This window comes from Pseudopipra pipra, chromosome 4, assembly GCF_036250125.1.
Source record: "Pseudopipra pipra isolate bDixPip1 chromosome 4, bDixPip1.hap1, whole genome shotgun sequence".
NCBI classification, from domain to species: domain Eukaryota; kingdom Metazoa; phylum Chordata; class Aves; order Passeriformes; family Pipridae; genus Pseudopipra; species Pseudopipra pipra.
In genome coordinates, this window is record NC_087552.1 from 49,077,678 (window position 1) to 49,090,906 (window position 13,229).

General features: G+C 39.2%; 1 protein-coding gene across 1 annotated transcript; it reads right to left on the reverse strand.

Annotated features, from left to right (window-relative positions):
* Nucleotides 1–726: 726 nt before the first annotated feature.
* On the reverse strand, nt 727–13,226 carry SPATA18 (spermatogenesis associated 18). The gene is made up of 12 exons (XM_064653965.1): nt 12,950–13,226; nt 10,791–10,896; nt 10,564–10,679; nt 9,074–9,195; nt 7,430–7,564; nt 6,554–6,788; nt 5,389–5,547; nt 4,658–4,833; nt 2,591–2,714; nt 2,180–2,248; nt 1,330–1,369; nt 727–852 (listed from the first exon to the last, which is right to left on the reverse strand). Exons 1-12 carry the CDS (start codon nt 13,034–13,036, stop codon nt 845–847), a joined length of 1,377 nt encoding a protein of 458 aa, XP_064510035.1. The 5' UTR covers nt 13,037–13,226; the 3' UTR covers nt 727–844.
* Between the last annotated feature and the right edge of the window lie 3 nt (nt 13,227–13,229).

Below are 13,229 nucleotides of genomic sequence, written 5' to 3' on the forward strand. Positions count from 1 at the left end.
TATCAACTACAAAGTACCACCATGTTCCTCTCTCTGCAAGGATCTCCATGGAGGGAGGCCATGGCATCTCCACTCTGCTCCACACTCCGTTCCAGCCCTCGTAGCAAGTACTTTTTGCTGTATGGGGAGTTATCGTGGAGCATGTTAACCACATTCCATTCAGCAATTAGCAGCTGCATTTTACCATATAATTTCTGTACCATTGTAACTTCTTTTAAGATGTGACTATAACTTCTTAGTTTCCTCTAATTTTTACCCCCAGCGACTTTCCCACAACTGTTCTGTGCAACTTTTGCATTGTAGTTAGAAAATGCAGTTTACCCCATGGACATATTTAAAAGGCTGATGTGTGAGACCTGCACATCCTTAGATCATTGCTATTTTCTAAAATTGTAAAGAAGCCCCAAATAATTACATCATTTTCAAGTAACAGCTTACCTCAACATTCTGCAACATTCCCCATTTAGGTTATATTAAACATCAGGTTTAATCAAAATTACCACAGTAAACTGCAACATGTGGAATCTGTGGACAACCTTCTAGATACAATAATTCAATCTCTACCTGCAGGATTACATCATGGGTTCCTCAGTGCTTTGCAAATTTTGCCAAATGATCATGATCTTGTATTGCCTGCCCTTTTTTTTTTTAATTGGAAGGTTCAAATTAGTTTGTCAAATTATAAATAAGCCTTCTATAATTCTAAAAAACACACTGAACACAAACTCCATTTGATCTGACAATTGCCATTCATATTATTGAGAGATTTGAGGTATTCCTGAAGAGAATAGGCACCAGTGAAGTTGTTGGATCCAGATGTACCGAACCACAGGAACATATTTAGTTAACACCCTATGGAAAAAAAAGGTACATTTCAGTACAACTATATTCTCTAAATCTCTAAATTGGCTTGGCTTCAAGATAGGCACACATTCATACTGTCTGAAATCCATCACTTCAATGTCACCACTTAGCAATCTCTTTGGAATTTGAAAGGCAAGCAGCCAGCAGGTGTGCAGCTAACTGTCTCTTGTGTAGGGAAGGGAGCAAGTTTTACTTTACTATAGAACTGGCCACAATGAAGGCAACCAGCAGAAAGAACTCATGACAGTGGTCTGAGCAGAGTGAAAAAACAAGCTCTCCTCCAAGTCAGAAATTTCAGCCTTTTTCCACACACACAAAAGAAAGGGACTGCCCATTTTAAAAGTAAGACTTAGACAAGTATTTTAGAGTTCAAGACCTTCAGCATGTTATTTTGTCTCTTTGCTTAATCATTCAAAGACTTAATGTGAAAACCATGAGTCCTTATGAACTAATATGCCCACTTACTTCTGCTCCTCAGTGGTGAAAAACTGCGGCTTCGAAACGACTGCAACACAAAGAGAAAGGACACTCAGGTATGCTAAAAAACTGCACCCAAGAAAACCACCTGGGGGCCCATCAACATTCAGAAAACTTGCACATGTCTATCAGTGCAGCTCCACAGCTACAAAGTCAAGTTCAACAACTTTGTAGTTTTCTTCACACCCCACACATGCACAAAAAAGTGAGCCATACCCAAAGCCTCTCATATATTCATATTTTAAGTTGAGGGCACCCAAGTCAATTTAATAAGATGAGCTAACAATTAGAAAAATATATGTGTTTTTTACAGAAATAATTAAAAATGTTGTATAACTATACCATACACAGAACTCTGCTAAGGTTTCACATATCTTATCAGTACCACCTCAGGTCTTCCCCTTCTGCTCACCCTACAGTTATTTTCTGTTCCACTCTGGCATTGGAGAGTAAATTTAGGTTACTAATTCCGGGAGGCATAAATTATGTGTTGTATATGTACTGCAAGATGACTAAAACATTTCCAAATGATGCAATCAGTTATTCTGAAGGGTACTGAAGCAAGGGGGAGTAGGGGCAAATCATTCTAAGATACTGTATGAGAAGTAGATCATAGTTAAATTCTCACAAGTATCAACTGTGTATCTCCACTGATCAATATCTATCAGTTCAGCTACCTGTCAGTTCAGCTTCACCTCATTCAAGACCTTTAGGCAAAGGCATTTATTCCCAATGTTAAAATGTACATGTGGCACATCAGCATTTTTAATAGGTTGCCTACATTCCTAGTTAAAATACTTGATGTTGTTAATACTATAAGCATTCAGCTGAGGCTTACGTGACTAGATAGGAGACGACGGGTGCTACAGCTGCAGCTTCTGCTTCTAATTTTACTTCTGCGAAAGCACTACAAGAGAAGAGTTTGACAAACCTCTTTTGAGAGAGAGGGTTTAATAAAGACAGACTCTGCAAGCAGACTTGCCATGCTGGAGACAAGGTTTGAGGACAGAGAGGAAACACAGTAAACTTTCTCCTTAGAACAGGCTCTGCCAATAATCATACATCTGCATAATTAATACATTAAGGAAAATGGAACTATTCATCCTAAATAAAGGATGAGGCACTAACCGATACTTGACATACAACTCCACCCACACAGGGAACAGTTAAGAACTTATCTTTTTAAATTTTAAAAACAGTGCTGAAATCCAATGACCTCCCTTAACATAATCCTTAACAAAATACGTACCAGAGACACCCTTTTAGTGACTACCTCTCCCTTCACAATTACAACACCATCTTCCACCAGAGCAGGCCATACATGATAGGCCACAAAGGCAGCTGTGAAATCTGAGTCAGGACTACGATAGTACCTGTTGAAACACAGAGTACAACAAATGTCTCTATAAAAGTGCCAAAAGATAAATATGTTTCAAATCATAAATGTTGATAAAAAGCAGAATACTAGCTATAGCTCTAATATCTTTCTTGACAATTTTTCCATATGTCAAAAATAAGTATTCTTTAAGTGATCCTGTAAAGGAAATGCAGTTGTAAGATAGATTTATCAGGACCTACTGTTTACTTATACTGACAGGCACTCCAATAAAGCCATCTCACACTTCACGAGACCAGCAGACCATATTTTTGCATAAGCCAAATACAAGCCAGGGCCCCTGTGTCCACTGACATATCAAATCTTCTGAGCAGCAATTTGGCAGGCATAGTCATCCCATCTTCCTGAAATATCTTGCTAAAACAAGACTCTTATAAAGGATATTATAGAAATACTCTGTATCAACTATAAAGGTACATCTTAGTATCTTATGAGACATGAGGCAACTTTATTAGCAAGATCCTCAGATATTGATAATGAAACAGTGACATTTTAGCTAAGAAAAATTAATTCAAGGGCCTATGTTAACATATCAGATATATATTACCTTGATAAGTCTGGAATATTGGCTAAATAATGAAGTCTCTGGCTTTGTGGATTCAAGCTCAAAACAAATACAAAATAACAGAAGTAAAAAATAGCAATGCATCTACACTTCAGCAATGTATTACAAAGCAAATTATACTAAAACAATATTGTTAACATAGGCATGAAGCAAGGCATAGGGTGTGATGAGGTTTGGGCAGCCCTTTATAGAATGGTATCACACATAACTAACAGAGATATTTTAATTTCTACAAGTTTTGCTCCATCTCTGTGTACCACATATACACACTATACATGTAAACATATATATGCCACATTTATCTATATAGATGGATAGATGAGAGTATGTGTCTCCTGCAGCAGCACATAAAACCATATTACACTTGTTTTTTGAAGGCCACACACAGCAAGCAGGTGGAGAAAGCATGCCCAGACTATACCATTGCTTTGTTGCCTTCTTAATTCAGCCAATAGCTTTGGGTATCAAGAAGCTAACTGCCCAGTATTCGGACAGGATCATTGAGCAGTCCTGTATGACTTTGCACTTTCCTGTTGAAAGGCTACTTTCATCTTCTCTATTTCTTTCATTGGCTTCTCAAGCACTTCCCTACTTGTGTTACATTCTATTTTAAATTATTATTAGAAACCTTTTTATTGATCTAGGGGATTTTTTTTTTTTGCTTTTGAGAGCATTTTATGTTTGAGTTATCAATCCTATTAATTTTCTAGAAGGCATGGAAGCATCCTATAGTTCTCTGGCAGCTAACAAAGACCTGACCCTATAGAAAAAACAATGTTATGGTGTGATTTTTTTTTTAAAACGAAATTCTCTTTCTTAAAAGTCATTCTTCTTTCTGCTCAGCTGTAAACCAGAAGAGATGGGAGCATATTAGCATTCATATGCTGTACAGCAGCCACAGCCTGGAGGTTGCAGCAAACACATTGATGATCTTGGTAGCAGGCACCAATTGCCAGATCTCAGTAAACATGACTTTTACACAATAGGCCAGAAAGGAGGAACAAAGATGCAAATATTTGTTAAAAGGCAGGTAGAGACTAAACAGGAAAAGGAAAGCTGATAATAATTTTTCTCTTAAATGATAAATTAAATATGCTCTAGAGACTGAAGTTTATCCAGAAAATCGCTCTGCTGTTCATTAAAAAAAAACTGTTAACACTTGTCTACATCCTGGCATTTACACACTGTCAGAAAACCTTAAAGACATACCAAATTAACTATAGATCAGGGATATTTGCCCAAAATTCATGATTAGCAATCTTAAACATTTATATTAATTAAGGAACAAGTAGACCATACAAACCTGATAGATTCTTTTAATAATAAGAAACTAACTGAATTTTAAGAGTTCTTACTTGGTCTCATTGAAAAGTTCTCCATCAATACCAAAGGCAACATCAAGAGGAGGAATGAGTGTCTGCATTGAAAAAGCCAAACAGCACAACTCTTGAATCAAAGTGCTGAGTACAATGAAATCAATTTCTGGTGGAAATGAAATCTTTGGGTTGATGTTCATGGAGCGAATTACTTCCTGAAAATAAACATATTTGAGTAATTTTCACTCACTAACAATTTCATTCACAGGAAAGTATGGAAACCCAGCCTAAATATGCCTCTCAGCTTTCTACATTTAAAAATCAGTATCAGAAGCTCACAGTAATGGCCTTAGACTATTTCAGAAAATAATAGCTTCAGAAAGAATGTACTGTTATTTCAGAAATTAAGTATGAGCTACATTATTGAGATAAATCTTAGGAAGGAGATGCAGCTTTTCAACAGAAAACAAAATTCAAGAAAAATGTGAAATTTAGCTTACATTTATTTAAGACAGTTACCCTGTATCTTCAAAAATATTATTCTTGCAGACAGAGAAATTCTAGTCACAGAAAAATAGAACAAGCGATTACTAGCCCATACTTACACCACTCCTAGCAATATTATTTTGGAAAGTACACTGCTACAAGGCAAAATCCATATGATAACTTTTTTCTTCTTCAGGTAACAGTGCACTTCTAGTTTACACATTCTGAATTTAACAGCTCCTGAAATAGATCAACATGTCACTTCCCCACTGCCCTTGACCTACCTTGACACTGGCATGAACATCATACTCATCCTTGTGGCAAACTATATAATCCAGCACAGTGTCTTCAAGTGACTCAGGCCCCGAGTGACTTAGAGACAGAGCCTCTTTTACATGTATTTTGAACTTCCAGTAGGCCATCTTTGCTGCATAAAAAGATTCCTGCAAACATAAAGAACATCTAGTTAAATCCAGGAGACTGAAATTAATGTTTTATCAGTTATCTGAGAAAATGAACTTAACCCAGTATCATCATCATAAGGAGGAATAAAAAACACTGCTATAAAAGGGAAAGTTAACTCATCTGAAAGGAATTCTCTGATTGAGTGTAACTTCTTTGCAGAAGACAGGATTGAAAAGATTCTCATCTAACCATCTATATTTGCATAGGATTCCATCACACACCCATGATCAATACAACCACATTCAAAGATATCAAGAGTAATAGCATTTTACATGCCATAGCCCAACACATCAGACAGGAACTCTTCTTGTTTGTCAGGAAAAAAGGTTGAACTAGAGAGTGTAAACTGAATGACAGATGGAAAAAACCTCCAATAAGTTAAATGTGCTTGGGATCACACACATTGAGACACACTGTCTGTCTGACTCAGGTATGTACTACATCATTTTTATAGAAAAGAAGATCAAGTACAGAAAAGATGAAAACAAATTTCTTCAGACTGAGCTCATAGTAAATATGAGGTATGTAGGTAGTTTCAAGGGACCCAACAAAACTAGAAAAGCACACAGCTACAGACAAAAAGAAAGCATGCTATGGAAAAATTTTTATCTTTGTACTGTTGTAGTATATAATGTAGTATTCCCAAAAGAATTCATCTAAATAAAGCAGTGTTGATCAGTGCAGGAATCAGCTTCTTTTCAGAGCCATTCAGTCTTCTTATACGCTCCTTTTAGCATCTGTACTACAGATCACTGACCCTGTTCCAGTGTTGGGACAGGTCAGTCAGGACACTAACTTGGGAGTTCAATATAGAAGTGTGAGGGGAAGAAAGAAAAATCAACAAGAAAGAAGGACGAAAAGTTTTCTTCTCTGTACTTGAATGTACTAGAAATGCTAATTTACCCACAATTTAGTCCAGTGCAGACATAATATTTTATAAAACACTTCAGGTCTGTAAAATAAGAAATACTATTTCTTTCTTACCACAGCTGCAGTGTATATTATCCTCTGCACCATCTCCACGTCACTGATGTAAGTCCTCAAAAGGGTCTCTGCATCGAAGCGTTCCTGAGCATAAATGAAACCAAAGCGAGCCACCAGGCAGGCGCGCCGGGAAGCGTTGATGTGCCTGGCTCGGCCAGGTGACCAGCTCTTCGGGCGGAGGGAACGCTCTGACTTGGCCCCACTGCGCCGGTAAGGAGAGCGGCTCCGTGCCAGCCTACAACAGACATGTAAAGAAGCTTGAGGTCAATTCACCGTCTTCAGATGTTTTTCCCTAGCATAGAGTTTTGAGTCAATTTAATTTTTATCAAATTGAGCTAAGATTTTGAGCTAATGCAATTAGAGAAGCTGCAGCTGTTTAGTCTAATATGAAGGCATTTGTGGCAATATATTTCATGGGCTAAAGCATAAACAGTAAAAATAAAGTATTTCCTAAAGTGTGTACTGACAAGCACTTTGTTCTGGGGAAACACACTTCTAACAAGTAATAATTTGGAGATTTGTTCCTCTTTCCACACTTTGACTGAAGTCAAACAAGTGCGAATATAACAAGTTCTGCCCTGTAATGGTACAGTGTTCAGAGGACTCATAAAAAAAAAACCCTAACCATTTCTTTTTATTCCATACAGTTGCTGTCAATGTATTTTTCAAAGCTGCATTATTTGCTGTTTTGTCTAAAACTTAACTGCTTTAAAATATTTGGGCACTAGGAGAAATCAGCCAGAGTTTATGTTCCCTCATAACAAAGTGCAAAAGCTCAACTTTTGTTTATTCTTCAGTTTCAAACGAGGAGGGAATTCATGCTACCTAACATGAACAATTTCTATAATTCAGTGACTTCTCTAATAACGCCTCTACCTGCTCTGAAGAACAGACTTTTGGGCATCCAGGATAGTAATCTCATCCCGCAGCGTTTGAATTTGCTGCTCATAGTCATTCAGACGCTCTAACTTCTTCAGGGCATCCTCCTCTTCGGCACGGGAAGTGTTCAGACTTAATCACACAGAATACAGTCAGTCACAAGATGCCCTTCTATGAATGTAAACCATCTATCAATTAATCCTCATCATCAAAAAAAAAGGAGCAGAAAAAGAGGAACATTTTTGAGCAAACTCCTTATGCTGAAATACAGGAAAAATCAAGAATTCAAAAAAGCATACTCCAAAGCAGACTCTTAAAAATGTAAAAGTGTACTGTAGCAGGAGAGTGGATACACTACATTCTGTTACAGGAGAAATCACTGGTTAACATTTGGTGTCCTTATGCTAGCTCAGATGATGAGGTCTAAAAGAAACTCTTTTCTTTCTCATATTTAAAATTTTAATTAAACCAGCTCAGTTTTCTTTCCAAAGGAAGATTAAGAACCTAAGTATTTTCTCCATGGGGTACTAGGGCTCTTTCCTTTGCTGGAATATAGTAGTCAGTCAAAGGGTATCACCAATGAAGTTATTCAAGTAATATCAAAAGCTAATGAGATTCCTCTCCTGCTGGCCCCAAGAGAAGCACTGTTTCTTAAACATCAGCAGACAACCAGTTAAGCAAGTTTATCTTCTGTCCTTTACTCTTACTTAGTATTAAAAAGTATCTCAACGTCTCTGCTTTCTCTCCCAACACAGGTATTACTGTTGTTTCCTCTTTCCAAAAGTGTAGGGGGGAAAAGGACGCTTTCTATTTGCTTTGAAGGTATTCAGTCTGTCCTTTTCTTTACCGAAGGATCCTGGTGAGATTTTTGAGGATCTGAACCAATGAAAGCTGTAACACTTATCAGTCAACAAGCTTCCTCTTCCGGCTTTTTAAGGAGCAGGCTGACTGAGAGGACCACAGTAATAAGACGAGCAACATCTGCTAAGAGGAAAGACTGTCCAATCCCATGGACACCCTTAGTCAGCTCCTTCAGGAAGGACTTCTAGCTGAGTACTAGTAAAAGAGGGCTAAAGAATTCTACTATAAAGAACGATTCAGACAGAAAAGTAGATTTGGAAAGAAGAGTTCTAAAGGTAGGTATGGGGAAAATTCAAACTGATAGTCTTGAAACACTTCATAAGGACATGAAACTACATCACCTATTGTACTGATCCAAGACCTGTGAACATTTATTGTTCTCATGCTAATAGGATGCAAAAGAAGCCACTTGGAGCTATCTCTAAAATGGCCCTGGAACTGGCATTAACTGCACAAATTTCTATCTGAAGCAATTTAGTAATTTTGAGACTATAGTGCTCCACAAAATATGTTTTATGCAATTAGGCAAAAACTGTTCAGTCCTAGCCACCTAGCAAAACCTACCAAGCCAATTTATAAATGTGTGTATGGCTGTAGCATTTGTAGCCCACATTGGATACATATAAACACAATATACAGCCTAGATACATTTTGAAGCTTTGATTGTAAGCCAGACATGAAACATTTTACAAATCTCCATCAGTATTTAGATGTCAAGAGAAAAATGTGGCTTGTTGAAAAACAAAAAGCAAATAAAAGAAACACAGTTAATTTCCCTACTCTTGTTCCATCTGGTTGATCTGCAGACGAGTTGAAGTCAGTTTTTCCTCCAGGTCTTGCAGTGGACAAGTCTCAGGTGTGGTGTCCAGTTCTCTCAGCTGCATCTCACTCCCAACTGAATCCTACCAGGAAACACAGTCACACTGTTTGAATGTACTACCTTACAGAATCCCTCAGCAATATACTAGAGAATTATTAGCAGATGTGTTTCTAAAGATTTCAGTAATGACCATTTCTAAAGAAACTGAGAAGAAAAGCAATCGCATACCATCTAGAGACATAAGCAATCCCTTCCAGGCACACCAAACAGAGACTCAATTATGTTAAGAAAAATATTCACTTCTTTTTTACCTCATGATAGAACTTATGGAAGGTCTGCATATGCAGATTTACTGCTTGTATACACATCATCAGAAGAAAGCATTTTGCAGATGTGTTGCACAGTTGAGTCAACTTCTGATTGGCTATATCACCAACTCAAGTAAACTTTTTGGTAATTCATGTACACAAAGGAACAGAAAAAGTTATTAGAGGAGGCAAGTATTGTCACTCCAGAAAGCACACTACTACACATGCAGTTCTGTTTTTAACAACCTATAAAGTTGCCTGATACTACTGGAATTAAATAAGTAATTGTGTAGCAGGCTCTTCTTTAAATTTTGAATGTCACATGCAATGACAAACCTGTAACTGGCACACCTGGTGCACTGTCATTTAATAACATCATTATTTTACATTTTGTGGGGTTTTGGCAGAATCCTGCTCCTGTATTATACTAGGGTCTGACTCTTATGGGATATCACTTTTCATTTGTCCTTATTTTAACTGTGAAATATTTTGACAGAGGAGGTATAAAAAATGAGAAATTAGAAAACATGGAGACATCACTGTCAAACCTCAGGATTCCGAGTATTTTCCCACAGTCTACATTGGCCAATGTTCCTATTTTCTTTCAAAGCAGAAAACCACAACAGATCTATCTTTTCTGCCAAACTGTTAGTACTACAATCCTTTCAGTAAATATCAAATACATACTAACTCCAAATATCACAGCAGGAATGTGGTGGTATCATGAAGGACATGAGCACTTTTTATTTAACCCTTCTGGAAATAATGTTAAGATAGTCCAAGACTTTCTCCTTCAAAAAAAAATAAAGAGAGTTCACAGACTAATGTATGCACACCTTCAGCTTACATGTGTATTTTCACACAGTGTTAGGTTTTTCTAATACAGATATGGCCTAAATATTTCTGTGATGTCTCTGCATATGTAAACATAGCAAATCTTTACTGAGGAAAGGAAAGCAGTACAATAACATAGACTTTTTTTACAATGCAAATTCCTATATAATTGCATGCATGTCTCCAAAGGTGTCTCCATGAGCAACTAAGAATGTATTACACTAAGCAAAAGCTGGTAGGGAGGTTATTATTAACAGAAGTCATTAAAGTTCTTCTGCAGGTGTAAATTCACATGGTAATATACATACCTGAGTGATGGAGAAGTTGTTCTCAAAGCTCTTTCCTGAAGTAGCACAGTTAAAACAAGTCCCTAGCTGTGGCAAGAGACGTTTTTTTATTGTTTCTGCACCTTCATTATTACCATCTAAGAAAATACATACATTAAGAAATTGTGAGAATACTTACAGAAAGAGCCAGAGTTTGAAAAAATGTCACATGTGAAAAGTGTTAGTAATTAAACAAGGCACTGATTTACCTTCTCGAGATGTTTCATTGAGAATTGTGAAGAGCTGTTTTTGAATCGCAGTGTTCAGTTCTAACATTTCACAGCATCGGTTCAGATTCTCACCAGAGGAATTAATCTGTAAAGTAATGTGTATTACTATATCTGTGGGGGTTTTCTTACTTCAAGTTATTCCTGTTACGATCATGACATTTTTTCCCCTATAATTGCATCTTCACAACCTTTTCTTACTACATCCTCTAGAATACTCATCTGTTTTAAGGTTCACATTGTTAACAAGCAAACAAACAACATCAAACTTCTATCACCATCAGGACTTCTATCACCCAGTTAATTCACTACCTGAGAAAACTTCTTTATGAATGGGGAAGGAAGTAAGTTGCAATCGCAAATGCCTCTAAAAGAAGAATCATTATAATTGTCGATCTGAGTTGAAACCATTCAACAGTTATTAAAATAACAGTATAGCAGATTGTTGGATGAAAAATAAAACATATTAGTCCAAAATCTGGTTTTCCATATTAGCTAAAATAATACATATAAGGCTATTATCTTGCTTTGTCAGCAGTCACATGAGGCTTCCATGCAATTTCATCTGATTTTTAAGAGTTACGAACTACAAAAAACACTGAAGTAGGGGCAAAATCCAGCACTATGCCTAGGAAACAGCAAAATGACACCACTTTCAGGAAATGCAATTTTGAAAAGGACTAGGATACTACTGCACCTGCCAGGACAGCACATACTTTGTACCTGCTTCCTTAACCTTTATCTGTAACCTGCATAGCACCTTCCACACAGATCACCCTGTAGGTTTTCAGGCTCTAATGACTCCATATGGGTTTTACAAGCTTCCAAAACAGCTGAAATTCTCACTCATGCCTCTGTCAGCTTGCATTTTGATTGCTGCAACATGCTTTCCTCTGGCCTTGGGGAGCACAGTCAACCTGCTCATCTCCACCAGAACACGGCTGCAAAGTGCATTTTTCCAGTTCATTACAGTCACATAACACCTGTGGTGCTTCCATCTGCCACCTCCTCTTTTTCTGCACCAGCAGCCTGAAGCTGTTCATGTTCATTCCCCAAGACCTCAGAGACTACCCGCAACTCACTTAACACAGAGAATTCAGCCCCCACTAGTCCTCAGCCCTCCCAAGGTCTACCTGCACCACCCATTTGCAAGATTGTAAAACGCATGCCACTGTTCTTCCTGCTCTGGCATTCTCTGTGGTAGCTTTATCAGCTACTCTCAAAATACTTAAAACTCTTCTTTGCCACGAATCCCGCAGAGAGTTACACTGGCTATTAACATCTTGTAACTCCTACCTACCACAAAGTAAAAAGAATATTTGATTTCCCTTGAAAAGGCTACATCTCTGCTCAACACCTTTTCTTACCAACCATAGTACCCAGTAGGTGGTTAAAGGCTCATGACCAAATCAACTATCCGTCTCCTGAAGCTAATGAAACCTAGGGTTGCACGAGTGAGAACTCTGACAAGATTTTTTCCACTGAGAAAAGTCACAGTTGTGAAGTCTGGGGTTCCTTCAACTCATCTTTCCCTAAGTTTACATCTTCTCTACTGCTTCTACTGTTGCACCTCCTCAGTCCCCTGTTACCGCTGACTCCTCCGTGGAGGAGCCACCTACAGCCTTCTCCTCACCCACACCCGAAACTCTTCCCTCACGCCCACTTCCCCCCTTCAGAAGCCCTTTGGTAGCCGTGCTGTCTTGCAGCAGCCTCTCAGCTCTAATAGGTTTCCCATCCAGAACAGCTGGATGCCGGATAACCCGTTCTCACTTTCAGCACCCTTTTTCCTCACGTTCTCCTGACTGTTCCCGGGCTACGAGCGATTCCTTTCGCACACACCCTGACCCGCGGTCCTTCCACCTGCCGTCTCCACCACGACGCTCAGCTATGCTCCGACACAGCCAGCGCCGCTCAAACCTTGCTTTTAACCTCCAGCTCTTGCTTTCACGGAACCTTGTCACGGGCAAAAAGCCAAACAGCTGAAGCTGGAAGTGCTTAAAAAGTGTTGGAACCGTGGTAACCAGGTGCGCGTGCGGGGCAGCGCTCCCAAACCGGCCTCTCGGACACCGAGCGGCGGCCGCTCCCCGCTCCGCGTCCCGCCGTCATCGCGGAACCCGGCCCCGAGGAGCGGCAGGACCCACCTCAAAGTCCTGCTGCCAGCTCTCCAGCTTCTCCTGCAGCGCCCGGGCGCTCCCCGTGCCCACCAGATTCCTTAAGCCCTCGGCCATGGCCGGCGGTCAGCTCGCTCCTGGAGGTGGGGCGGGATGTGCTGCGCTGATTTTTCTGTCCCTCCAGGAACGCTCCTCGGGCGGCGCGGATGGAACGAAGATGTTACAGCCGGCCCGGACCCTCTGCCCTGGGCTGGGCCGCGGCAGCCGCGGTGGTGACTCGCGGGACGGCCCGTGGCGGCGGCGGTGTCAC

What these genes read in the sequence shown, in the direction of transcription:
- SPATA18 (XM_064653965.1), bottom strand. Translation starts at nt 13,036, where the DNA reads ATGGCCGAGGGCTTAAGGAATCTGGTGGGCACGGGGAGCGCCCGGGCG. An exon ending in GCTGGCAGCAGGACTTTGAG is followed by an intron (nt 10,897 to 12,949) that starts GTGGGTCCTGCC and finishes ATTACTTTACAG; the next exon opens with ATTAATTCCTCTGGTGAGAA. An exon ending in TCACTAAAAGGGTGTCTCTG is followed by an intron (nt 2,249 to 2,590) that starts GTACGTATTTTG and finishes CTTCTCTTGTAG; the next exon opens with TGCTTTCGCAGAAGTAAAAT.